Below are 26,880 nucleotides of genomic sequence, written 5' to 3'. Positions count from 1 at the left end.
TATTGAAAAAAATAAGAATATCTGATTTTGATTTTATTAATAAAATGCGGAAAATTGAATTAAGTAAGAGCACCGTAAAATTAGAGTGATTAGAGAAACTTAATTGCGATGACACGGAAAGAGTATAGTCTTCTTCCAAGTTTTCTTCATTGAATAAATTAAAATTCGTCCCTCGAGGCTACCCGTATTATACATACCTCCAATTTCAATTTAGCTGCTCGATATGTTCGATCGGCGGTATTTTGCGCTTGGCACGTGAACGTTGTGTTATGATGCTCCTTCTTCGGTGTCAATTTCAACACAGATTTCGCTGTGAAGCGCCTCGAATCCGGTAGTGGTTCCTTCATGTAATCTATTCCGGTTGTAAGTACATTTCCTAAGCCATCAATCCATGTAATCTAAATATTTCACGGGAAAAGGGAATGGATGGAAAAATCAGAAAGATGAGCAAAACATTCGAATAAATATCAACGTGAGGGGAAATTCTTATCTTTATGGGAATTTTCTTCTCTGTACGAGAGAAATTGATTTTTTTTCTGTACTAGAGAGAGCATAAGGTCAATTACCTCAGCTGCTGGCTTCCCACCGACGGAAATGCACTCTAGTTCAATTTCACGATCCTCTGTGGTCACCATAAAATCACCTTGAATTATTTTTGGCGGCTCCGGCGGCACCAAAATGGTCAGCGTGGCGAAACGTGAACGGATTCCCAATTGACCTAAAGAGTAGGAGAGAAGAACATTGCATATAATTTATGGGATTTTCCTAAATAAAGCATGAGGCGATGGTATGGCATTTACCGTCTGCACCCGGTCCAACTTGGCACTGATATTTGGCGTCATCGTCTAACATGACGGGGTAGATATCGAGGGAGAAGTCACCCTCTTCGTCGCTTCCAACCATGGAATAGCGGTCGAATCCGCTGAGGTTTCGATGCGTTCCTAGGCCAAAGTCATCCTTGGTCCACTGAAGCATGCCAACTTTGTCGATCACGCGACATGGCAGCGTCACGCGTGACCCAACAATCGCTGTTTGATCCTGAGGCTCCATTGCAAAACGTTGCCCATGGGATTTTCCATTTGTGCCCACTTTGGCACCCCATGCCGTCCGCAGAAGCAACAGCAGCAGTAAGAAGCCCCCACAGCAGGTCCTCACGAATCTCTCACGTTCACTCGCAATCATCTTTTATCACCCTAAAAATCTCTTCTTTTCGTTGAGTCACAAATTACAGACGTCTCACGACGACAAATGTGTATCTGCATTGAATCTGCAAAAAAAAACTTTATTTTAATATCTTCACAAAATTCAAAGATGAGATTTAATTTATAAAGATTCATTATAGTGCCAGAAGCTTCGCGTAAGGGTTCATAAAAGACTGCGGGGAGTAAGACTTTATTGACAAATATTTTATAGGTCCCACTCGACAAATTGAGAGATATTCATTGAATTTGCAAAGTCTTTTGAGAACACCTTCAAAAGTTTTTGGGAAAATATCTCTGCAGGGCAAACAATAATAGAGAGAAACTAAACCCTAAACCTTACCTACTTATGTTGAAAAGTTCTTTCGGGAGCACCTCCTTAGAAGGCTAAAATACGAATATTATCAACTACATTAATGCAAATTAAATTCATCAATAAGCTAATCTCAGGCGTCTCAGGCGCACAGTAAGAGCTATTCCACGTAAACTTGCATCTTTCGTTTCTCATCTTTTTTTTTATTTGAAAGATCGTTTAAAAGAGACTGGTTTTGGACAAACGATAAATTCAATACTGTAGTACCGCTGGTACTAACTGTCATAGTATAGGACAGATTGGCTTATGTGTGTGAGGTTGGCGGGAGTCTTAAGGTGACTCTCTCTCCCAACCATCGTGGTACGGTTGGCTCAGTTGCTCGTGGGCCATGGAGTCGTACGGACGGACTCACCCCATAAGTTCTGAATCGTAGTACCTGGCTATGACAGTGGTATCTCATTGTCAGGTATTTTACAATTCAGAAGTGGGATCAGCCCAAAATAACGTTCGCGGAAGTGGAAAAGTGCGTGATTCGTGCGAAAAACCGCGAGTGAAAATTTCATGGCGTCACGTTGACGTCATGTGAGGAAATTCGCGGAAGGAAGTGGAAAAAAGTCCATTGTTTCGGGATTTTGCGGTGTGAAAACTCGTGTTGTGGCATCCGGGAGTGCCGTTTAGACTTTTTCGTTGGGAAAAGCGCCGCGTTACGTGGAAAATGTGTCGAAAATCGCGAGAAAATACATGCCATTTTGACATGTCGTGGCGTGTTCGTCGCGAAATGGTGGGGAAAAAAGTCCTTCGTGGGGCTTTTCCGTGGCATGGGTATTCGCGTAATATTTTCCAGAAGTGCGGAAAATGTGTTTTGAGCTGGAAAAGCTCACCGCGAGTGGAAAATTCTGACATTTCCACGTTCAATTTTGATGCGCAAAAGATGTGTATGACGTCTAACGGCGCGCTTCTCTGCGTGTGCGTGAGAGGGAAGAGCGTGCAAAGGTGCGTGTGTGTGCGGCAGCGATGGAGATCTACTCGGCGAGATCGTTGCGGAGAGCGGGAACACACACACACACGCCAACGAAGCCTCTCATCGATGCAGCAAGTATCGCACGTTGAGGACGACGTGGATTGTGTGCGCGGAGAGTGGAGAGCTCCGTAGCGTGCATCGTGACACACACACACACACACAACAGCGAAGTCAGCATCACGCAGCGGCCTGACACGCTGAGGTTGATGCGGCGAAAAGAAGGCATGCAGGATGAGCATGTAAAGTAAAAGAGAAGGAAAATCGCAAGTATTTTCTCTTGGTAGGAGAGTGGTATTCTCCGAATTTGGTACCATGATTTTTTTTTTTATAATGTTTTATACCATGTTATGTGAAATGTTAACCCTGAAAAGCGCTTTTCAACCCCCCCCTGATTCTCTGGATATTGTATTTTATGTTTATGAGTAAACATGATATTTTAAGAGAATTTAATTGCAAGATTGCTTTACAGCTGTTGAGGAATAAAATATTAGAAATTATTCCTGGTTTGTAAAGTTTTTATGCGGGAAAGTCATCTATCAGATGAGACCCGAAAAAAATAAATAAATAAATAAAATGATGAGTTGCAAAGGAATTATTTGGAAATATATTGTATATATATATTCTTCTGCAACGTGAAAAAAAAATTGAATATAATTTGCAAGTTTTCTTTCAGCGAGATAAAAAAAAAAAAACATGAATGAAAAAGTAATTTGTTTTATTCCTTGGTGTAAAGTTTATTTACAAGTGGGGAGGCTGGAAAATTTCATAAGAATTGATGCAAAAGTCCCATTAGAACTGAAATTTTCAAATAATAAGTTGAAAATTTTAGTTAATCAAAATTGAAATTTTCAACAAGAAAGAAGGGTCACAGGTAATTGAAGCTTTCGAATACTTCAAGAATTATTTAATTTTGAGTATAAAAGTCATAAAAGAAAATCTTAGATCATTCAGTATGTGAATAGAGATTGTCTTTCAACGAAGAATAAATGAAGTTTCTAATATATTGAAAACAAATTAAAATTTTCTATTATAGGAAATGGAATGGAAATTTTTATAAAGATGTAAATATAAGAAAAATTTTATGGCGATGCAAATTTTCGTGAAAGTAAAGTAAAGGGAAATTGAAAGTGATCTTTGTTAAGTCCAGAAAGAAAAATAAATTGAGTATTTTCTGGAATGCAAAAGGAAATGAAGTTTCATGATCGTGGTATGAAAAATTTCATAAAGATTTAAAATTAAATGAAATTTTTAAGGAATTAGAAGTTTTCATGAAAAACGAATGAAATGTTCAAGGCAATTGAAGCAAATTCTCATTAAAATTGAAATGGAAGGAAAATTTTAAGTTTTCAAATGTTAAGTTGAGAAATAAATTTAAAAATAGAAATAACTTAAAATTAGAGACTCTTAGTTGAAAATTTCAAGAAAATATGGATGGGTTGAGGTAGTTGAAGCACAATTCTTATGCAGCATAGAGCTGAAGGAAAACTGGTTGCAATGGTTGGGAAGTATTTTCGTTCAGGAAATTTATACAATTCCGTTACCTTGCAAAAAAAAAATCCTTTTGAATTGCGGTTGCAGTTGTCATGTCACTTTCCTATTGAAAAGATTTGTCAATCAAATTTTGGATTTGAATGTCAATTTACAAGTGCTTAGAATTGTCACAATGGAGTTAGAAGCATAACTCAACAGTGGAATTGTGAAAATTCTGTGGAAATACAATTATGATTGAAGGAGTAAAATGGATCTAAGCGAGAACAAAAAAAATCCATCAGTAGAAGCCACGTAAAACCGATTTCTCCATGGGAAAGGTTCATCATAATGTAAATGGCAACAGAAATGGAAACATAAGCATGAAAACGGATTGTTAAAGAAGCCAAACAAGGCGTGTGGATCTTGAATAATCGTCAGCAGACCAACAGGGACTCTTTTTCTGAAAAAAAAAAAAAAGGGGAAGAGTTCAAGGAATACTAACGTATCCCAAGAGACCAATATGAAGTGGTACTACAGGAAAGCTATGAACTATGGTGATCCGGAAAAAGACGTAAGAGTTAAATAGCTCAGAGAAATGTCCGTGTTTTGGGTTTTACAAACCAGAAAAGGATAGTCCACGGATTACGACATAACACTCAAGTTAGACCAAGGACGGTCTCAGATCTGTTGAGCTAAACTCGATTATAGTCGCTTTCAGTCCACTGCTGCAGCTAGGGAAAGCTTATTGTGGAGAAGGACGATCTCAGGGAGCTATACGAAGCAGAGAACAATGACTCAAACGCAGCATCAAAGCAGTTGGAAACTAGGTCAAGGAGTCCTGTCTCACTGATAGTTAATAGAAGAATGACTTAAGTGACGAAATTTTGTGAACTGCGTACAGCTGTGGTCAGAGATAAGTTGCTGAGTTGGAAAGATTTGTTCTCCACTGTCAATACAGATGCAATTTCGGATAGAAGTTAGGACTGAATGGGAAGCAGGTATGTTCAAAAGGGAAGTGAGGCAACTGTAAGTCTCCTGATTCAACTGTATCCCAGAGTGTTCTAAAACAGCTCTCCGGAGATGTTTCCTGATGATGCGGTAATGTAATTCAGCAGGAAAGGGATGGTCAAGGATGGAAGGACCATTTCGAAGTGTCGTATGTTGGAATTAGTACAACATTCGTGTTCACATACTGTGTTCCTAAAAGCTGCTGAAGATGAGCATCAGCAAGGAGGCGTAACTCCTGGCGATTGGATCTTCTGTGAAGAGGATCGATTCCCGAAAGGGAACTGTGGATAGTTCAGGGCTACGTTGTGGAATGATCAACAGCTGGAGAAGCGCACCAAAGAGGCTCTCTAGATCTCTAGACTTCTGGGGCAAAGACTGTGCTTGAAGATTGCTGAACAAGAAGAGTAACAGACTGGTTCAGAGGATGTCCTAGAATTCAGGGCTAAATCAAGTAGAAGTTCAGGATTTTGTGAAGACTGAATGGTGCTTGAAGTTTGTGGAATGCGTAATAGACAGTAAAACTGTAGAGCTGTAAACTGCTCAAAAAGAGAGGAGACTTACAATAGGCTATGGCATGCTTTCTGTAATGGAAGGACTGGAATAGGGCTGTAGGGCTGGACGCCCAAGTTCTAGAAGACAAGAAATACAGCTGAAGATGTCAAGAGAATACTAAGATGAGGTATTCGCATAGTCTGATCCTACATCGTGAAAGGACGTTTCATGAATGACGGTGACAAAGAAGGATTTGAAGATCTTGGTAGTTCCTCAGTAAGGATTCCCTTACCTAAGGCCAAGTGATAACAACCATCAAGGAGATTATTCTAAGGATTCTCGGAAATGATGAGAATGAACGGGTTGGTTGTCAGTTGGAGGCTAAGATGGCACGAACCTTCAACAGGTTAGAGGAGGAGTCAAAGAGGAACTTCTTCATGATGAGATCCTTCGGAAAAGGGCATGCAGCTAGCACTGTGAATCCATAGAAGAGATTAGATGATGGAGAGGTAGCTAGTGTTGGCTCCATGGAATATCAAGAGTGCTATATGAATCAACGCTCACCATGGAAAAGAGGGATGAGGCATATCCGCAAGCAAGAGGCGGCAATACAAAATCCAACATAAAGATATATGCCTGATGAAAGATTCACCAATAAGGATTCCATAATATGTGAAATACATTGAAATGGAAGGGAAACTTGTGATATTCTGCTGGGATTCACTGGAATTTTGGAATAAGCAGATGAGTAAAGAGGAATAGTCACCAGGGAAAGTTCAATAAGAAATGAGTACACTTCAGTAATTAGGAATTTGGCACCATCCTGTAAGATGCATTGGAATGCATAAGTGCGGTAAGGTGATCAGATTCAGCGAAGTAGTGGAAAAGTTCAACTGGAATTCCCGGATACGTCTACAAGAATCAGTGGTTCCACGAGGTCGAAGTATACCGAGAGGCATGTGAAAAATAGCGTGACAAGGTGGAAATAGCTGATAGGAGACGTAAGGTGATGTGAAGTGATTCTCCTCGGATTAATGTACTAAAGCATTGGATACCTGAGAAGAAAGAAGCCTTCTGGTTTTATTGTTTTGGTTCACAATGGGGTATCAGAGAGGAAAGTGATGTGCTTGTGTACATGGAGGAGTGGTTTCACTGTGAAGCATAAAATTAGTGCTTGAAATGAGGATGAAAGTGATCAGTGGTTTTGGACCATAAATATAGATTCTCTTCTGAGCGATGCTTTCCATAGCATTTGAGGATACCTGGGCGAAGAAAGGTTCTCTGGAATTATTGTTTCGCATATTGAGGTATCAAAGAAGAGAGGTGCATTTGTGCACATGGAAGAGCGATTCACTCTGATTATGTGATCAGTAGAAATACTGTGATAAACTGGCTCTTCAAGTATCTATAGAACCATTATGATGAGGCAAAGTACCAACATGACGTCTCAACAGATATGGTAGAATGGATGAATTGGAATGTAGGTCTGGGCGATCAATGGACGCATTGTAAGCTAGACAAGACATTCAAGTCATGTATCTATGCAATCAGTTAATACTAAAGACAACAATCATGAATCTTCGTTGATCGGACGGTATAGAGAGATAAATTCATGAGTCTGTGAGTAAATGCTACTGGTATAGATAAGGCATGACGAATAGGTTTTCGCGGAGAGGCATCATGCTTGCATGGTGGGCCTGTTACGTTGAAAATCTGAAATGTCGTATTGATTAACATCAATCCAAGGTTAAGGTCCAAGGTTCTTGATAGTTAGTCATACGGCGAATGGTTTCTCGGAGACACTAGTCTCTATGGAACGAGCTTACGGTTCCTGGAACTGGGTAAGCTAAGTCTAGACATATGTTCCATGAGAAACAAGTAACATGGCGAAGGCTGTGTTGAGAGAACCTTCTGTAGGTTCATGGGTGTGATGATTTTGTGTCATGTGCACTGGCGAACTAAATCAAACAGAACCCTTATGTACTTGGACTACCAGGTACGGTTCCACTAGGAACAATTTGATATATTCTTCCAGTTGTCTATAGAGTTGTTGTCCACTGTGCCGGGCTTGCACTCTAGAACACATAAATCCAGTTGTTATCGCAGTCATTGCGAAGTATACTGGTTGGAAGAAGTTCCATTGAGAACACTTGATATATATTCTTCCGTTTGTACATAGAGCTGTTGTCTAATACAGACTTGTATTCTATGATACAGGACCACAGTTGTTATCGCATTCATTGCGAATTATACTGGTCGGAAGAGGTTCCACTGGAACATTTTGAATATGATTTTCAGTTGTGCATAGAGTTGTTGTCTAATGCAGACTTATACTCTACACACAGGACCGCAGTTGTTATCGCATTCATTGCGAAGTATACTGGTCGAAGATCACGGGAAAATTCGGTCAATCTGTCTTGCTTTTCCTAGCTTGTGCCGAGGACGTCACAAAAGTCAGGAATGGCCGAATGTAGTACCGCTGGTACTAACTGTCATAGTATAGGACAGATTGGCTTATGTGTGTGAGGTTGGCGGGAGTCTTAAGGTGACTCTCTCTCCCAACCATCGTGGTACGGTTGGCTCAGTTGCTCGTGGGCCATGGAGTCGTACGGACGGACTCACCCCATAAGTTCTGAATCGTAGTACCTGGCTATGACAGTGGTATCTCATTGTCAGGTATTTTACAATACTATGAAGCAGCGCATTGAATAAAATTAAAGCCATTAATTCCGAGTAAATTTTGAATTCGGCTGCAAATATAACTGCAATATGACTGTCCAAGCTGGACAGTTTGAGTGGTATCAGTGTCATATTGCAACTGTGTGTGCATACGGCATTACTGACACCTCAACAGGTCAAAACTAGCCAAAAATCGTGACAAACAAGAAATAATATTAATATGATGATGAGCAAAAATTTTCATTTCCATTTCCATTTGAAAGAAATTAAATTGGCTACAATAAGCTTCCAATGTAGGTGAAATGAGCAACAAAAATAATGCAATTTGATTGATTTTTTAATTAATTTCCACCAAAAAAATGTATATAAAGTATTAAAATATAATTAAAACATTAAAATTATATTATAGGTAGTGTCAGATATGTAAATCAGGTGCAGTATATAATTACTTAAAATATTTAAATATTAAATTAAATGAATATTTAAATTTTTCAACATAAAAGCCATTTGGGATTTCAGTGGGGGATCCTTGTAAAGTTTAAGCTTTAAGGGAGTTTTGTTGTAAAATTTCATGAGCCAATAATAATTTCTTCCATTGTTGGTCTCATATGGAACCCAGTAGTTGGGTACAGTGCAGTACTCATATGTCGTTCATATACAACACAATAAAATACTCTGCGGCTGTGAAAAGTTTGACTAGTTTGGAGCTAATTTGCATGAATGTCGACATAAATTCACTATCAGTCAAATGCTATATACATACATATACGTATGCCTTATGTATGTATACGACAAAGAGGAAGAATGCATCAGTGAGACAGTATTATGCCTAATATAAGTTTAATTAGTTGTCTCAGTGTGACATTAAATTCACTTACGAGGCTATGTTGAGATAATGTAAGGGGGTTTGATGGAACATATCACTTCCATTTGCCAACCCCATTCCATAATCAAGATTCATCTTGTGCTATTCACTTCTAGCACAAGAGAGCTTCCCATATCCTTACCGAAATCCTCCTTCAATATTAAGTAAAATATGAAAATGCTGGTTGTTTCTCTACACTTTGGGGGGTAATGCTATGCCTTAGAGTAATACCTACCAGCCCCAATACAAACCCCCACTGACTACACCGGTGGGGCGACAGAATAATTATGACACACACTAGGCACTATAGGCGCGTAGTTGAGACAAATTCAAGAGAGGATCGCACTAATAGCATGCCAAAGTCGCTAATGATTTTTTGCAGAAGACAAGGATGTTTGCGAGAGCTTTCAAACTCTAACGAGGAACTATAGTGTTCCACCCCATCAACGGGGACTCTATCGCAAATCCATTTAGCGTGTGAAAGAGTTAAGGGTAATGTTATGTATCTACTGTGTGAAGTGAATATAACCGAGTAAAGTAGATGTGATGGGGTTGATTGATACTTTTCTCCAATTCTAATGGGATATATGGAGTTTGTGACCTTTTGACGAAGAGAGATTTGTGTTGGCGTTCTGTGAAATGTATAATTTATTAAACAAAATCCCTTTTCATATTTAAAATTTTTCCTCTTTTTGATCTTAATTCTCAGATTCTTTTGTTATTTTACCTACCTACTTTTTTTTACGAAACACCCACACGAAGGAAATTTTCATTGCAAAAACTCACGGATTAAATGCTAAAGTTATCTTTTTGTATGTATTTTTTTAAAATAAATTTCCACCTTAAGACATTTAATTTTTTTTTAATTACCTATTCATTGATTGAACTTTTTATTTCTGGCTGAAATTAAATTAAAAATTGCGATCAAGAGTGGCAAAATGGGACAATTAGGATGTTAAAGTCAAAGGGGATAGGAACTTTCTAATTAATAATTAATATTGATTTTTTAACAGGTCGTCTCTCAACGATAAAAAATTCCAGAAGTGTTGAAAAGTAAAAAAAAAAGAAATGTATAGGTAATAATATTAATTCTAATAGATAATTTTATTTCTGCAGCATATTTTCAATTTGTCTTTTTTTTACAAGAATAAAATGCAAGAATCTACATTACCTTATGTATGTATACATAAAATCCATTTGAAAAAGATAATAGCGCAAAAAAGCATTTTAAAACGTGAAATTGATTTTTTTCTCGTAATTTGTAGAGATACAAAATTTGTCAAACAATTCATATTATGGTAATTTTAGAGCACCGCACTTTGAGCATTGCCTGTGTACCTACATAAATGTATATAAAATCATCCACAACACCCACTCAGCGCTACATTTATCCAATTTCCTTCTTGGTACTCGAAAGGAAACCGAAGAAATTTATACACATGAAATGCGAAGTTCTCTTCATTCTGCAGATTAATTTGCAAATAGAATTGAATCATACTCGAGTGAAGATGCGTGTATGTTGTGTTTTCATATATAGAATATTTCATTTGCTTTGAAATCTTGAGCCTTTTCTCTGTTATTAACATACGATTTTGTGTTTATGAGTTCTTTTGCGAAGTTGTTTTACATTTTTTTTTTAATAAAAATACTTATTAACTTCTTAAAAACCTAAATTTTCTTATTGATTCAAATGATTTTTGGTGCTATAAGTACCTACGTCAGAAAAATATGTTCGTGTATCAAAATTTAAAAATTATTAAAGAGAATGATAAAGTTAATGAGGTATCCTATATACAACGTACATACATATGTAGGTATATATTCAAAGCGACTATTCAAAATTCCAAAGACAATGGCAATTACTGTTCAATTTCTTTACGGAAAGAAAATTCATCCCCCCACTCAGTGTGCTCACAAAAGGTAGAATGGCAAAGGATCAGCAGGATGTATCCAAATGAACATTCCCCAAAGGCGTACAAGAGAGGGGGGGTTTGGTAAGCGATTTTTGTAGGGCCAAGACTACTTCATGTGTTGTTACTTTAGTACAATGGAGAGAGAGTGTGTAGCGCATTCATGTCATGAGCAACCCACATTTTTCCATTTAGGCCTCTATAAGACTTTTCTCCTCCCCTTTTATTTGCTTTATTCCTCTATGTGTGGCATTTTTGCTTCTTTATTTTTCTCTCCGCAGGTAAGGTGGCTCTCTGTATGTACTTTATCGATCGAGAGAAATATATTTCAACCCCCTCGAATAGTCCCCACCCCTCCCCTGGGTGGGGTGGATACGGAGCAGGGGGTTTGATACCCACCTACGCCACCTCAAATATGTATGTAGTATATGCTGTGCGGTGAGCGACCATAATCATATATTAAGTCGATGGAATCTCATGTTTTAGGAGAAGACAGAGCTGGGGGTTGGGGCTATGTCATATATGTTACATATGTATATATATACATATATAAGTATTTTGTACAAATCCTCAATTCCCTCATTTCTGGGTGGGAAAATATCTTGTCGATTGTAACACTTTGGTGTTAACTCTAATTTATTGAGAACAAGGGTAGGTGGGTGGCCGTACAAGTGCTCTATTCGATGTGGAGAAAGCTTAAGTCCTGATTGAATTTAATTAAACTCACAATTCTGCATAGGGGCGTATAGGGTTGCATCTGTGAGGCACTTTGTCCCCATCCACACAGGAGCTTTCACCATGCATCTACATAAATCTTCCTGGTCCAGTTGAAAGGTTATTAGAAGAGTGTAGTGAGTACTATTCCATTGATGTTTGCAAGAGCAACGAGTAACACGACTACCACTCCATAGTTATATACTTAAGCTTAACCAGTTTCTGACATATTATCTCCCTAATCGGATTATAGTCATCCATCACAAGCGTGGAGCTTAATTAATATTTCTATTTTCTCACTATGGGACCCACAAAAGGCATCGAGATATGGTCACTACTTGATTTACTTTATACTTATACTATCCCATGGGGCTCCCAATTGCCAAAGCTCATGCAAAATTCTCATAAAGTCACTCTTTTCACTGAGCTTTTTCCGTCACAACTACACAACAATTTATATAGCTGAAAATTTTCAATCCCTACACTCATTTGCTTTCCTGAAACACATTGGACGAAGCCTCAAGAATTAGCCACAAAATCCATGGGAGATTATCCAATGTGTGAAGTGTGATGTCTTCTTAAATACACGCACCCCCTCTGACCGGAACTCTGAATGGAAAACTTTGTTAAGCTTTTCCATTCAATGGAAATCTCTGAGATTGTTTGCTCTCTTTTTTTTTCGTTCCTTAGTGAAATCGTATCAATTTTCTGACTCGCACGTTACAATCTATTATGTGTACATTTGATATCAGCCACTTCCCACACACGCACGTATTATTAGGAATCATGCAGGAGAAAAAGGATCCAAAGGGGCTTGGGAGTATATATAAAACATATTTACTCCTCCACGGTATAAATCCCAAATGTGATTTGTTTCATTTCTCCCTAAATAATGGTCACTCACTTTATGCTTTTCATGTTTCCTACACACTGGCTTTTCTAACTCTTTTTCGGGCTACAATTCGTGTAAGAAGTTATGACTTTCGTATATGCGTAAATAACCGCATGAATGACTTATTAACTTAGGATAGTTTTTTTTGGTTAAATTGGAGGAATTTAATCAATGAAAATAATTTTTGAATCAAATTTAGAAATATAATAGGTACCTGAAATGGTCCTACAAGCATTTATTCTTTTAAATTAAAATTTTTTTTAACTTAAAGCTTAAAAAAAAATCTTGAAAATATGATTAATTAAGACGCACGAAAAATTATATATTATAGGTAACGTATAAGATAAGGTATATATAACAAACTAATATGATTTACAGGTCTTTAGAATTATTCTCCCATCTTAAATAAACATTAAAATATAGTTACCAGGTAGGTATGCAGTTTGCGCAACCTATAAATGCAATTAGACTACCTTTACATGTTGTATACCTCGTATAGCCATTATGGAGAGATATCGAATGCTGGCTTTCCCATTGGAAATCATCCACTAAAATCAATTAAATGCGGCTATGTGGTCTATATAGAATCCTTTATTTAATTTCTTATATATGCTGCACTAGTGCTGCACTCAACATAGCAAATATAGAGTACATTTAGGTTTCCGGCAACACACTGGTCCATCAAAGATATCCATCACCGCATGTGACACAGTGTCGTATCTAAGTAGTTTTGTAAAACCCCAAACCCCCACCTAGCTTTTGCCCAACTAAACAACAGAATATACTGAGGGAGGGTTTCACTTCCAAGGCACTACACGACAAAGTGAATGAGTGTGTTTTTGTGGGAAAGGTCAAGAGAAATGGCTTTCTCCAACACAAGGAGAATGTCACGTAATTTTTGCTACATTCATTTCCATGTTCAACAATAATTCTACTGAAAATATATATACATATGCACACACAATGTACATCTCCCCATGGGCTAAAATTTACAATGTGATGTGTCCAAAAGTCTCTTCGCGTTAGCATATATTTTGTACATATATTTCTCAGTGGACTCATAGAAATGACATTTTCCCTATCTTTTCATTTTATTACAACTTTATTCATTTTACTCGATAGAAATATTATTTTCTCCATAACTCCCAGTAAAACTATTACGAATTTTACATGAAAAACTCGACACCGGAAGACAAACTATTTTGGAACAAGTCGAACAAGTGTACTCAATTTTACTTCGCGAAAATTGAACCCGTGGGTACCGTTTGTAGGGTAGGAATATGATTTGAAAACCCTCTATAAAAATATCTCTAGAGCCTCTTTTGACTAAACACCCTGGCACGATAAAAGCCACAATGACATTGAACTTTTTTTTAGCTCCCCTTCGCAGATATTTGTATAGGGGTGGCCAGGGCAATTCGACCAAAATGTTTCTTAACGTTGGAAATTCATTTATTTTTCTCGATTCTATGGAATAATCTTCACAAGAATTAGGTAAAACCATTAAATTGTCTTAAAAAATCAAAGAAATTTGTAAAGCAACACTACGGTGGTATTGTAAATATTTTCCCTTCTTTATCGAATTATCTATTTCACCCAAAGTCATCATCATTAGGGTTAGATGCGGGCAACATGTTCGGCTGAGGGAGAATTATGTGGTAAGGCAAGTGATTTATTTCCTTAAAGGCGATCGAGGCTATATAAATTCATTTTTTTGTCATTTTCGTTATCATAAGGAAACAAAATATTTGTTGTTTCCTAATTTCATTTATGTTTGGATTTGTGCATAAATTATCATTTATTGAGCTGCTATCGGGTTGCCCTCACATACAAAAGGAGTTATCGAAAAGTTTGATTAATGAGTCTCATTTTACTTCATTAACCTGAAACTCTGGAAAGGCATGGTGTTCATAGATAATAACTACCTAATCATTATTTCATCAACTTTCTGCGAAAAATCAATTTCTCCTTATTTCTTTCTTTGAAGAAATGTATATCCTTTGTTATGGAGAATCCATTTAGATGATTGGTAGGTATATTATATTTTTGGAGATTAATAAATCTAACGCTCTAATGGGAATTATTAAATTTATTTTAAATTTTATTATAATAATTCGAAAATCAGCTCTGAAGAGTATTTTCTATTAGATATTCAATATAATAATACAAAAAACTAAAAATATGAACTGGCAATTGCCCTTCAACCCCTAAAATATCCTATTTATTTCTCTATATCAAATAACATAAAAATATTTTTAGATTTATTGAATTTTCAATTAAATAAAAAGTTTCAAAAAGCTCAAAAAACATTATTTGTACATTTCCAAATGCCCTATGTAGGATTATGTTTACTTGGTAATTTTTGGTAGCATACAAAATGGTTGTAAAATCAAAATGATAGTGTATATTGTCAGAACACGTGTCCAATGTTCATTATGAGCTCTTCAAAAGCACTTACTCAGCTCCCATTCATTCGCACGAGAGGGAATCGCTCTCTATTATAATCTGTATGTAGGTACAGCAAGTTATGTCGGATGGGATATCACTTTAAGCAATACAATAATGTAATGTGTATATGTTTACATATAAATCGATTTGTTATTTTGACAAGTAATAAAACGCCTTAGTTAAAAGCTCACTATATATTTTTATATATATATAAAGCACGTATATTTATGTAATAATTTCAAATTATTATTAATTGAAATGATAGCCTTGTGATAAAAAAAATAAAATTATTGTTCTTTTGATCAAAGGCAATTGAAGAATAACATTGAAATATTGAAATTTCTGTTAGGAAATATACTTAAATAATTTATTTTTATTTTTCTAGCTCGCTTTTTTAGTTAGTTATCCTCCAGTTTATTATTTTAAAGTGACAAACGTGACTATATTCCAATCACATGCGGACTTCTTTAAATTTTTCTCATCGAAGACTTCCATTATATTGGGTTAGTGAGTGCATGCAAAATACTCTTACGTGTCTTTTCTGTGTGGTATGGATGAGAAGCATTTTCACACATTTATATTCAAATTGAAATATTCAAATTTTCTCCTTCATTCTTCTTCTTTTTGGGAGGATGAATACAAGAACGAGGACATCAAACTAAAAATAAGAAAAAATCTCACCTTCCATACATTTAAAAAGAGTTGAACAAAAATAAAATTATCTCTCACCTAGATGATTTTCATTTATAGCTTTCGCGTCATTTTGAAAACTTTTCAAATAGTTGAGCAGTTAAAAATTAGAACTTTTACAAAGATTTTTCTTTTCTTGTTTAATTTTTATATACATGTAAGTAGATGCCCAACTGAAGGAAGTCTTCTGTCTCCTTACTTAGCCTAATAATTCCATTTATTTTAAATAATTTATTTTAGAATTTTGTGTTTGTGAGAAAAACAAATAAAAAGGCAACAAAATGACAAACCACTATTTTTTTATTCACTTCCAACATTCCTAACCATGCTTGTGACATAAAATTAATATTTTTATTGGAATTAGTGGCACAAGGGTGTGCTTGAGGGTGACTTTTACCCACTCTTATTTACTTTACCGTAGACAGCCACAATATTGAGGTGTGCGCCCAGCACAACATGAAACACACTGAACTGAATGTGCCGTGGCAATTAATATGCTCTGTTTTGCCAAAAAGAAAATCAATTTTCACAACCCCATGGTAAGCGACGGTGAGGGGAAAATTTTTGAGGAAAAGCGCGGCGAGTAAATCAAGCAATGAAAAAAAAACCATGCTTTCGTGACGAGCAAATTGGAGAAAATTTGCATTTTATCGCCTTTTTTGCTCTTACCAGAATAAAAAAAATAGAAAGGAAAAAAAATCATAATTGGGTGTGTGGAGAACTTTTTTTTCCTACCTCTGACACAGGGCTAGAGGGTGAAATTGATGAAAATTTACTGCTTAATTGTTAATTAATAAAAATAACTCCAAACCATTTGGGCTATGTAGTATAGGGGGAGGTATGTGTTCAACATATAAAGCAATCTCACACGCTAATTATGTCACGAATAATTTAATTTTGTGAAAATCTGTGGGAGTCAACAGACGATGGAAGGATTGAAAGAAAGGTAAGCAATGGGAAGCGTTCTAATTAGAAAAGTAGGAAAATTGCACTCTGCTCAACTTTACTAAAAACATTTTTCGAGTTGTAAAGGAACATTTTTTTCAATTTAAAGTTTCATTCCGCCAGTTGGTAATTTTTTTTCTTCAAATAGGTATTTACTTTTCCAATGAGAAAGTCCTTATATACATAATGTACCTATTTGTTCATTAAGCGAATAGTCGAATAGGTAGGTATAATTTGTGAATGTTACTGCAAACTCTTCAGAATTGTCAGCATTTTTGGTTCATTATTTAATGATTCTAAAGATTAAAAATATAAATCTACCAGAACTTATTTCTTACTTATAAAAGTTATTATTAAGTTTTAGCTATCAACCCACATGCAAATACAATGCGATTTAGTTAATGATAAAAAGTGACTGATGAGTGCATTCAAAACACTTCCATTTGCATTTGCATGTATATTCCAAAATATACACATAAATTATGCATGTATATACAAATGAGAAAAAGCTTATGGTTGAAAAGTTTACGTGAATCCTTCAGCAGGAGTTGTACATTCATTTATTAAGTCAGGTCATTTGTTGCTGTTGCATTGAGAATACTCAAGTGGAGTCTGCAAAATGGGAGTCTGTATTGCAATTTTCAAGTGATAAATGAAAGCCACAAGATTAACAGCGCTCTACGTTGTGATTGTCACTCTTCTGGGGATGCTTTCTTCTACCAAACCCCACAAGCATACTCCTCCGGTTTGTGTCACAGGTATTCGAGCAAGTGGTGGAAGTTGAATTTAATATCAAAAAATATTCCCCGAGTGTAGAAAAACATCTACTCTCATTCCGGATGTTCATTTATTTTTTTACCTCAAAAATATAAAATAAACAGAAAGATTTGTATACTCTCTTTTAAGTTAAAATGTTTATATTTTAGCTTGAAATTTTTTACAGGTATCTTTTTTTTCAATTTACACATAATTTTATGAAAAAAGTAATTTGTAAGTAAAAAAAAAATAGGTTACACCAATGTTTTCTGCCCTTGAATGAGGTATTCCACAAACTGGAATTCCTCTTCTCCCGCTACGAAGTTTGCAATATCTCGCTGTGTATAAATTTTCCGCACAAGGAGTTCCTAGGTATGGTATAATTGAGAAAATAATCGAAAAAGGCTCATATAATGAAAATTTAGTTGGAGAGCTTTTAATTAAAGTGGAATTTTGAAGAGTGAAAAACCACTTTATGGTATTGTTACACATTCATTTACAAACTATAAAATTCAATGATGGTGATTATTTGTTGGGAAGTGTGATGAGGTGGTGCAGAAAACTTTTCCTCACGGTGACTTTCATCACGTTCTCATTACAGAAAATTTAATTTTATGAAAACGATGCCATCCATCGTGTTCTGACATTCATTCTCCAGCCCGGAAGTATTTTTAATGTTCAGAGGAATTTGCTCTAAGGAATTTATTAGGTTAATACTTGTGTATAGGTATTGCACAGGGTGGAATGACAATGTCCTTTTTATTAATTCATTTAATTTTAGTTTTACTTCAATCGTGATACTATGCAATGCACAAATTCCCATAAACTTTAGCGCAATCCTTTCCTTTTTTTGTAGCCATATTGCATTGGCTTCTCGGAAGAAATCACGTTCGCATACCAGATATCCTGGAGAAGGAAAATACTCAAGGTGATTTCATTCGCTTTCTTTGTAAAATATTTATCTAACTGTATATGTATGTATATGTACATTGTATGAGAATGAAAAATTTATTAAATGGCGCATTGTTGTTCCTTAACTCCTTTTTGTGTGTGGAAAGAGAAATGAAGGAAGCACGAAAATGTAGAGGAAAGAGCGAATGATACGTCGGGTATGTACGTGAATTTAATGGGGAGCTTTAAAATGTATTATGCACATATTTATATTTATTGGAATGAAAACAGCGACAACAGAGCGGAGTGGGTGGCTCAATAGAAGAAGTACAAAATCCCATGCTCATTAAATTCCTTTTAAAGGATATTTTACTGATGTCGTTTACGCTTTACACAATCAATCTAAATTTAATGACACCCAAGGACTTTATGCAAAAAAGACAAATTTGTGTTTCTTTTGCACTTTCCCACTTCTATCTGTGTAACACCCACACGCACCATGGCTGTAGGTTGCACATTTTGGACAATAACACAGAGATGATAAAAGGAAGAAAATTTTCCATTTTCATCAAAAACTCACTTCCCAAAAAAAAAATGATTGGATGGGTTTCGCATTCTTCATACAATTACATCCTTGAGTGATTTCCAAGAATATTGGGCCAGTGTTGAATTTCAAAAGAAAAAAAGGACCAAGTCGATACTTCTTTGACAAAAAAAACTCTTTCAATTTCCTAATGGATAGGAATAAATTTTGAATTCCATTGTAGGTATAAACCTACATACTATAGATAGCTTTTGGAAACTCTACAGGAATGAAATAGCCAAAATGTGAAATTTTAAATATTTTTTTAAGACGAAATTTATTTTTAAGAACTGAAAGTACTAAATTCTAATGAATATTTGACCATTTAAAGAGAAAACATGCAATTTTTTTTAACTTCAAAAACTTGAAAATTGCTCTTAAAATTCTTCAGGTTTCCAAATTACTTGACAATCCATTATTATAAGTTCCTGTACATACAAATTATTCAAAAAAGTTCATATATGGATTAAGATGTAATTTTTAAAAACATTAAATTCACAATATTTATATAATTTTATTTTTTGTAAAACCTTTTGTTGATAAATTGAAATAAATAATTTTGGGAAATTTTTGAATTGCAATAGGTAATTACAAGTGCAGTATGCATTTGTAACTCTATAAACCTACGTATTGGAAATATTTGAATTGAAAACAATTCGCCATGTACAAATAAAGCTAATCGATGCTAAATACGTGAACTTATTAAAATATTGATAAACACTAGAATTCACAGGTATTTACTGATAAATAGATAAAATCGTTTTCTAAATTTTCATTAAAATGTAAACTAAAACATTTTGTGTTTTCTATCCCGTTGAATATTCCAATTGAAATTAGTTTCCAATTTATTTAATTAAATATTTGGAATTGAATATAATGTAGCTAAAATTGTCTAGGGGGTGTTGATGTGTACAATTACATTGGTGGCGAATGCGATAGAATCTATACATAATAAATTGAACATGCAAAAATAATTTGTATTCAACAAAAGGGACAGTTTACATGGAAATCAATATTTTTATGCTGTATAAGTGTATGCACTTTGTGCGGACACAGGATACTGCAAAATGTTGTAAAAAAAAAACAGAAAACTTTTCAAGGAAAAAGGAATGGTGTTACCCGATGCAAGCATGTTAGTATACAATTTTCATTTAGATTATTGCATATAAATCTACCCGTGTTGGATCACTTACATAGGTATATACAAGTTGCTGATATAAAAGAAAATACTTTACGAGGATATTTTGTATGTTTTATAGCCCACGAAGAAATGTTTACGTTCACCGAACTATACAATATAAAAAGTGAAACAGAGAAACCTATATATGTATATGTAGGTATTTTTGATGCTTTAGGACAAATCCTTCCGAATTGCGTCAGCCAAGGGACGGTAGGTCAACCCAAACACATCCTTTCAATTTTAGGGGCCAGAGCTTTCGACGCTACTGTGCGTCTTCCTCAGTGGCTGGAATTTTTATTAAACATTTAGATAAATTACAATTTTTCTTTCAATATTTCATTTCTTTCAATTTTTCAATTTTTCAAAATTTCCTAACTTACTCAATTGTGTCTTTGTTTGGGAATCGTCAAACGTCTTAATTGAATGATCTTGCTGATTTTCATGTAGGGGGATTCTATTTTTGAAGAGAATACGATTAACTGACTAACTTGTGATCTTTGGGACCTTAATTTAATAATGGGTTGACCTACCGTCCCTTGGCTGACGCAATTCGGAAGGATTTGTCCTAAAGCATCAAAAACATTAAATTTCCGTCAGTATCAACCCGAGTATATGTAGGTATATCATCAAGTTTTTCATGGTTTCTCTTCTTTCCCCCATTTTCCCTTTACCATTCCTTTCAGCGAGCTTTTTTTATGATTTTACCACCACCAACTGTACTACATTTCTCCTCTTGTGCAGCAATATAGGAACATTATTTGAATAAATTCTCTTTTACGTAGAGCTTTAAAAAAAGGTGAAGCGATTATAAAAACACACACAAAAAGGCATCCAAACATCATAAACAAACATTATTTTATTATTTTGCATGTTTTTACCTTATTAAAAATAATAATACAAACATGAAAATTATATATTTTTTTGTTTTGGTAACACGTGATTATATTTCGTTGTAAATACACTTATATAATATACATAATGTATGTATGTATGTATGCATGTATGTATGTATACGTGTTTGTAATTTTATGAATTTAGGTATTATGGTATACTTGATATATTTCATGTTCCTTCTATTAAAAAAAAGTAATAGTTCTAACCTAAACTAACTTCCTTATGCGAAAATTTAACATGTTCTACTTATTTCCTATTGTAGTTTTTCATTGTGGTGGAAAATATCGTTATATTGTCCTTAAAATTATACGAAAATCCCCAGTCTCCTGTATGAAAAATTAACTTCCATCCATTTATTTTATTACACCAAAATCTTCACCGTATTGTAAATAGGTATGATAATGCTATTATAGCTCTCAATGATTCTCAGACCTTTGAGGGTTATAATATAATCCTCAGCAAATTTCCACAATTCTCTATCTTACCACCCTCTCCCTTTTTTTTAAAAGCATGTGTATGAACATAATTTACATTATGTATTATACCTAGTTTGTGTGAACCTTTGAAAACTTTTCCTTTTGACTTTTCTGTTTTCTCATTTATTTATTTTTTGTTTTAGAAATGAAATGTTTTTTAACAGGAGTATCAAAGATAGTAATCTGACCACTACGTTGCAAGTCTCACCAGTTGTTTTCAAAGAGATCAGTTGAACATGAAGAGATTGTCATCAAGCATTCCTAAAGTACCATGAATGCCTTCGGCGTCGTAAATAAACTGTGTGTAGGTGTTGAGAAAAACAGAATTTCCAATCGATTTCATTCAAGCTGCTTCTTAGTTCTCAGTGTTCCTTCTGTTTGTGGGGTGTGATGGTGAAAATCCCAGAGGAATATACTTGGAGCGTCTTTCATATAAAATATTTTCAGAGATCATCTTCGAATAATGTTTGTCAATCATAGCAAAACTTCATCCGCCTCATCCCTACGCTTTTTTCTGCTATGTAGTATCCGTAAAGCACACTCCGGCGGGAGATAAAGTCATAAGAATTTCAACATTTTCTTTTCCCCCCTTTTCATTTTACATTTTGTGTCAGAAACTCAAAATTTCTTCACATTGTCAACGTCATCAATAGTTTATTTTGAATATTCGTCGTTTGGGTGGTTGGGCAGCAAATGTAGGTATGGATGTGATAGATAGCGTAAGTAGTCTTGGTGGAAATGTTATATCTGTTGGAAATCATTGCTGACTTTTTAATGGATGATAATCTATTTTGAAAGCTACTTTTTGTAAAATCAACATTTTTTAAATTGAAATAAAAAAAATCTATTTTTCATTAAAAGATAATACAAAAGACTATGAATTATTTCAAGTGGTTAAGTTTCAAATTAAGGTCCATGCTGGCGAAGGTAATGGGTTTGAAGAAGAGAATTCTCATTGAATTTATCTTCATTCTAATTTGTAGTTAGAAATGTAAGAAACGTAAAATAATTCTTCAACTTCAATTATTGTCTTCTATGGCTGATTCATCATCCAATTTTTGTGAAGAACTATTTGTGTCCACAATTCGGGATTTTGTGGATTTTTGAGTACCTTCTATACTTTCGACGTTTTTTTTAAACGTTAATTTTGCGGTGGTTTACCGAGACCGTCTGCACGGGAACTTTTGCATGGAGTGAAGTTAGAGAAAGTTTTGCTATTAAAAAGAATAACGAGCTTTTCTCTTTGTATATGACCCCCATCCTCATAGGTATATGTAGAGAGGAAACAGATATGAAAAGGAAGCAATTTAACCTCCGCTTAGGGGACTTAGGTATGGAGTTTAGATGGGTATGTGCATGGTTTCCGACTATTATAATAATCCTATATATACAATTCCGTTTGTCTCTCGTTCATTGAGCTTATGCCCTTCTCAAGTTTATATGGTACAACAATTGCCAAGTTTCTTTCGTCAGCAGAGATTTTATGGGAACTTTTTGGGTGATGATAGGATGAATGTGGGAAAGATGTTTAGGAGGATGGGTGTACTGTACGTACATATAAGAAAATAACTTACATATGAAATGTATTTTCAACCGCATGGTGAAATTGGTGATAACTTTGATCCCTTCTTAAATGGCTCTTGAGTACAGAAAAATTGCGTTCCTTCAAATTCAAATCACCCCCGCAAGTCTGGTGTTTGCCGATGAAGGGGATAAAATTTTGGTGTTCGGAATTGGAATTTTTCACGCGTTATGTCACAATATATGGCTCTATCAGAAGGGCAATATTGGGACATTTTGCTCCTCCTTTTCCCATTGTCATTTGCATTTGGCAAATATTTGTTCGCCCACCAGAAACCTCTCGGCAAATATTTTTATTTTTACTCATCCCACAAAACTCTCCTATGCTATAAGGAATATTTATCTATACATATATTGAGCAAATTGTACCACACTACATATCTCTCCTCATTTTACGATTATCTCCCTGGGATAGGGTTATTAAGATGAGTGTTTTCCTGAGATTTTCATAGTAGACTTTTCTATTTGACCGGTTAATCCTAATTTGAAAAATTTGTTTGCTGTCGTAGAAAAAGATTTTTTTATATCACAAGCAGAAGGCATTAGTTCAAAATATAGAATAGACAAACTCGGTGGTCAACTCAAACCACACGTGCCATCAGTTTAGAGAAAGGACTCAGTGAGATGGTTAATATCTCACAGCTGGACAGCACCAGCAAGAATTCTCCACACCAATTTATTTAAACTCACAGGAACAAATACATAAGTATACAGTAACATATACCCAACCATTTTCCGTATAGCATATAATTTGAAACTTTCCCAGAATCTTCCGCATTTCGTCTTCTAAATCAGATTTGTGGGGTAAGGGGTTGGAGCTCTGACATGATTTTACAATGATGTCGGAGGAGGAAATAAAAGAAAAGGGGTGGCTGCGTGTGTGTGGATCACGTGGGGAATTAAGGGAACAATGGAAGATATTGTTCTTCACCCTTATAACATCAAACATATACATATGTATATAAGTCGCACAAGCAAAATCAGAAGACTTACTGAATGGGATGTATCATGAAAAACCGCGTGTCATATTACATTTATATCTATCCCAAAGTCATGTAAATTCTCATCTATTCGGCTTTCTTTCTCCCCCCATGTATTTGTACTTTGTCAGAGGATTTTGGGGGTTTCACGAGAGATAACGCTTTTGAATAACGTAGTATTTGGCTATAGGACACCCAATTTGGCATTAAAATAGATTTAAATTTAGGATCGTTACTTCAATAAAGAAAATACAGACTTCATTGCAATGCACAAACCGATGGAAATTATATTTAATCCTCATAAATGATATATAGTATCAAGTGTAGGTATTTATAATAATTCCTTTGGCATTTAGAGATTATTTTAATTACAATTTAAAGTAATAAAATATAACTCAATTTTATACTTTAAAGCGTTTAGCTCTGTAAATTTTCCTTGAGGCGAGATATATATTTAAATATTTTTTTACATAAAGAAAAACAAATTCGTGTTATAGTTTTTTTTAAATCATAATATTCGACACTTAATTCAGTGAATGAATATTATTGGAATTTGATGGGATTTAAAATGCAAATAATAAATGCGAAATTCACTCTCATATTAATAATGATGACTAACTAAATATCTCATGAAAAAAACCATGCATTATAATACAAATTTTAATAAATACATAACCAATAGTGATGAGATGCAAAAATTGATCGAAACTGTATTATATTGATCTAAGCTCTGGCATTAATAAATGGCATAAAAATGCAAATTATTATGCGCTTGGTCTAGTTTTGTCTATATTTTTGTTTTTACCTTAAAAAAAATCATAGGGTCACGTAGATAAATCAGTTATGGAATGAGTGGCATTTGCATATTGGAGGGGTATATGCTTCACGGTGGAGAACTCTCAGTTTGAAAAATGCACATTGTTTGACATGTTTTCCACATAAATCAAGTGGTTGCCTGACTCTTGTGTTATTTACCAGAATGTAACAATACCATGAACCAAAAATCTCCTGCCAGAGCGGAGAGTTTTCGATGTCATCGCATCGCGATGGCATCATTTGGTTTGTTTTACAATTCTCGAAGCTTTCATCCCGGGCGTCGTACACAAGGAGTGTTTGGTGAATTGAACATCAGCGGCGACAGAGTTTGCATTTTTAAATCGCACTGTTTCGCCATTCCGGGATAAAAGCATATAGCACTGGAACTTACAAAGCGAGGCAAAAGTGGTTCGTAACACCAAAGAATATTATATACAAGGCTCTAGGGAATGTTTGGAAAGAGAGGATTTTAAAACTTTAAAAGTCTATACCTAAACATACAAGAATGTCAGCAATTGAGATAAAGTGAAAAATACAAAAGGCTGCAGTGGTCGTCCTTTCATCGTGTAATTCCTATCAGGTGTGTCATTTGGGTTCACACACACAGTACCTAAACTCCAAGCATTTCAATGGGAAAAACCAAAATGTTTGTGTGGGACTCCCAAAAAAAAAAAAGAAAAAATATCGAGTAATCTTCGTTCTCCTATACGGTTCGCGCCCAGGAAAAACAACTTGAATGACCAAAGTAGTAAATCGCCCAATAAATCCCGTGAACAACCACAAAATAGTTTTATTCAGACTCTAGGACTCTTTTGGTTCTCTTCACATAAACTTAATCTACTACATTTGTTTTCCCAAAAGTACCTCATCCGCAGAGACCATCGAACATGGAGGAGGTAAAAAATATAACCCGCTCCACATGGTAAATGAATGCCTTCTGATTCTATCCTGTTTTCAGATTTTACCCTCAAATGCCCAACAAAAAAAATAAATAAACTTTTCCCATGTGGATTTTTTAGAAAAGTTTATCTCAGAAATGGACGTTATTTATGTAAATATTTCACTTATGTAGTATGCACATTATATGTCTTAAATTTTCATTTAAACGAATAACAATTTTTCTGTTTCATTTTAGTTTTGTACTATAAGTACTATTATGATTATATAAAGCAGTATCACATGCAAAATTAAATAAATAACTTTTGTTTTGGTATGTTTTCCCAGCTAATTGCTCATTGTAGAAAATTCATGTTGCTAACTTTGAATAAAAAAATCTATGCTAAATCTAGGGCATCACCTAGCTAGGAACATTGGGAATAAATTCGTGTCCATATCAAACATAAATTGAAGCTAGAGCGATTTTTTCTTTAAAATAAAAAAAAATCCATTATTTCGAATACCTCTCTACTCTCTACCTACATAAATCTACCACATGTCACTTTTAGCTGTGATTCTTTCTTCGACATTTTTATATTCTTAACCTTAAGCAAAGAAAATCGGGTCAAATTTTCAAAGAAACTATATATCACTCTTTCTTTGCTAGAATCAGTAAAACTTTTACGCAACATATGTTGCAAAAATAAATGTTAAACCTCATTAGGAATTCTCTATTGAAGTTTTGAGAACACGAAAAAAAATAGTTCGTGTTATGCTAAAAGAATTTTGAGAAAATAAAAAGAAAAACTTAAAGAAGAAACTTCAACATTTTCTATTTCTCAAATTAACTTTTAACTCTTACTCATAAAGATCAACGAATAATAGATAAATTGAGAGGACAAGAAATGTGATTTGGCAAATGGAGATTTCTTGGAAACTAGCAAAGGCAATTAAAATGCTTAAAATACGTCGGTGAGAGATAAAAGTTATTTTTGCAAAATCAAGAATAGTCGAGAAGTTCATGCATTGAGTGAAAAAGTTGAAAAGTCACTTCCCATTCATTTACGCGCCATTCACAAAATGAAGAAGTGGCGCAATAAAATCTCCCTTGGGGGAGAAAACGTACACCAAAGACAAGATCACTGCGAGGGGGTTGTTTTGGGGTATGTCTGCGAGGTGGAATGATAATTAAGACAAGTGG

General features: G+C 34.9%; 1 protein-coding gene across 6 annotated transcripts in view; it reads right to left on the bottom strand.

Moving 5' to 3' along the window:
• Positions 1-26,880, bottom strand: part of LOC129789596 (irregular chiasm C-roughest protein-like) — a 130,586-nt gene that overhangs the window by 8,208 nt on the left and 95,498 nt on the right. For 2 of the 6 annotated variants that reach the window (XM_055826521.1, XM_055826525.1), the window contains 3 exons: positions 801-1,267; positions 567-718; positions 198-398 (listed from right to left, as the gene is read on the bottom strand). In XM_055826521.1, coding sequence (XP_055682496.1) covers positions 198-398; positions 567-718; positions 801-1,182 — 735 coding nt within the window. In that variant the 5' untranslated portion in view covers positions 1,183-1,267. Of the gene's footprint in view, positions 1-197; positions 399-566; positions 719-800; positions 1,386-1,470; positions 1,773-26,880 lie in introns of those variants that run through there. The other 4 variants (XM_055826526.1, XM_055826523.1, XM_055826524.1 and 1 more) reach the window with 4 other exon arrangements.

This window comes from Lutzomyia longipalpis, chromosome 2, assembly GCF_024334085.1.
Source record: "Lutzomyia longipalpis isolate SR_M1_2022 chromosome 2, ASM2433408v1".
In the NCBI taxonomy this organism is placed as follows: domain Eukaryota; kingdom Metazoa; phylum Arthropoda; class Insecta; order Diptera; family Psychodidae; genus Lutzomyia; species Lutzomyia longipalpis.
This window is presented reverse-complemented; position numbering and strand designations above follow the sequence as displayed.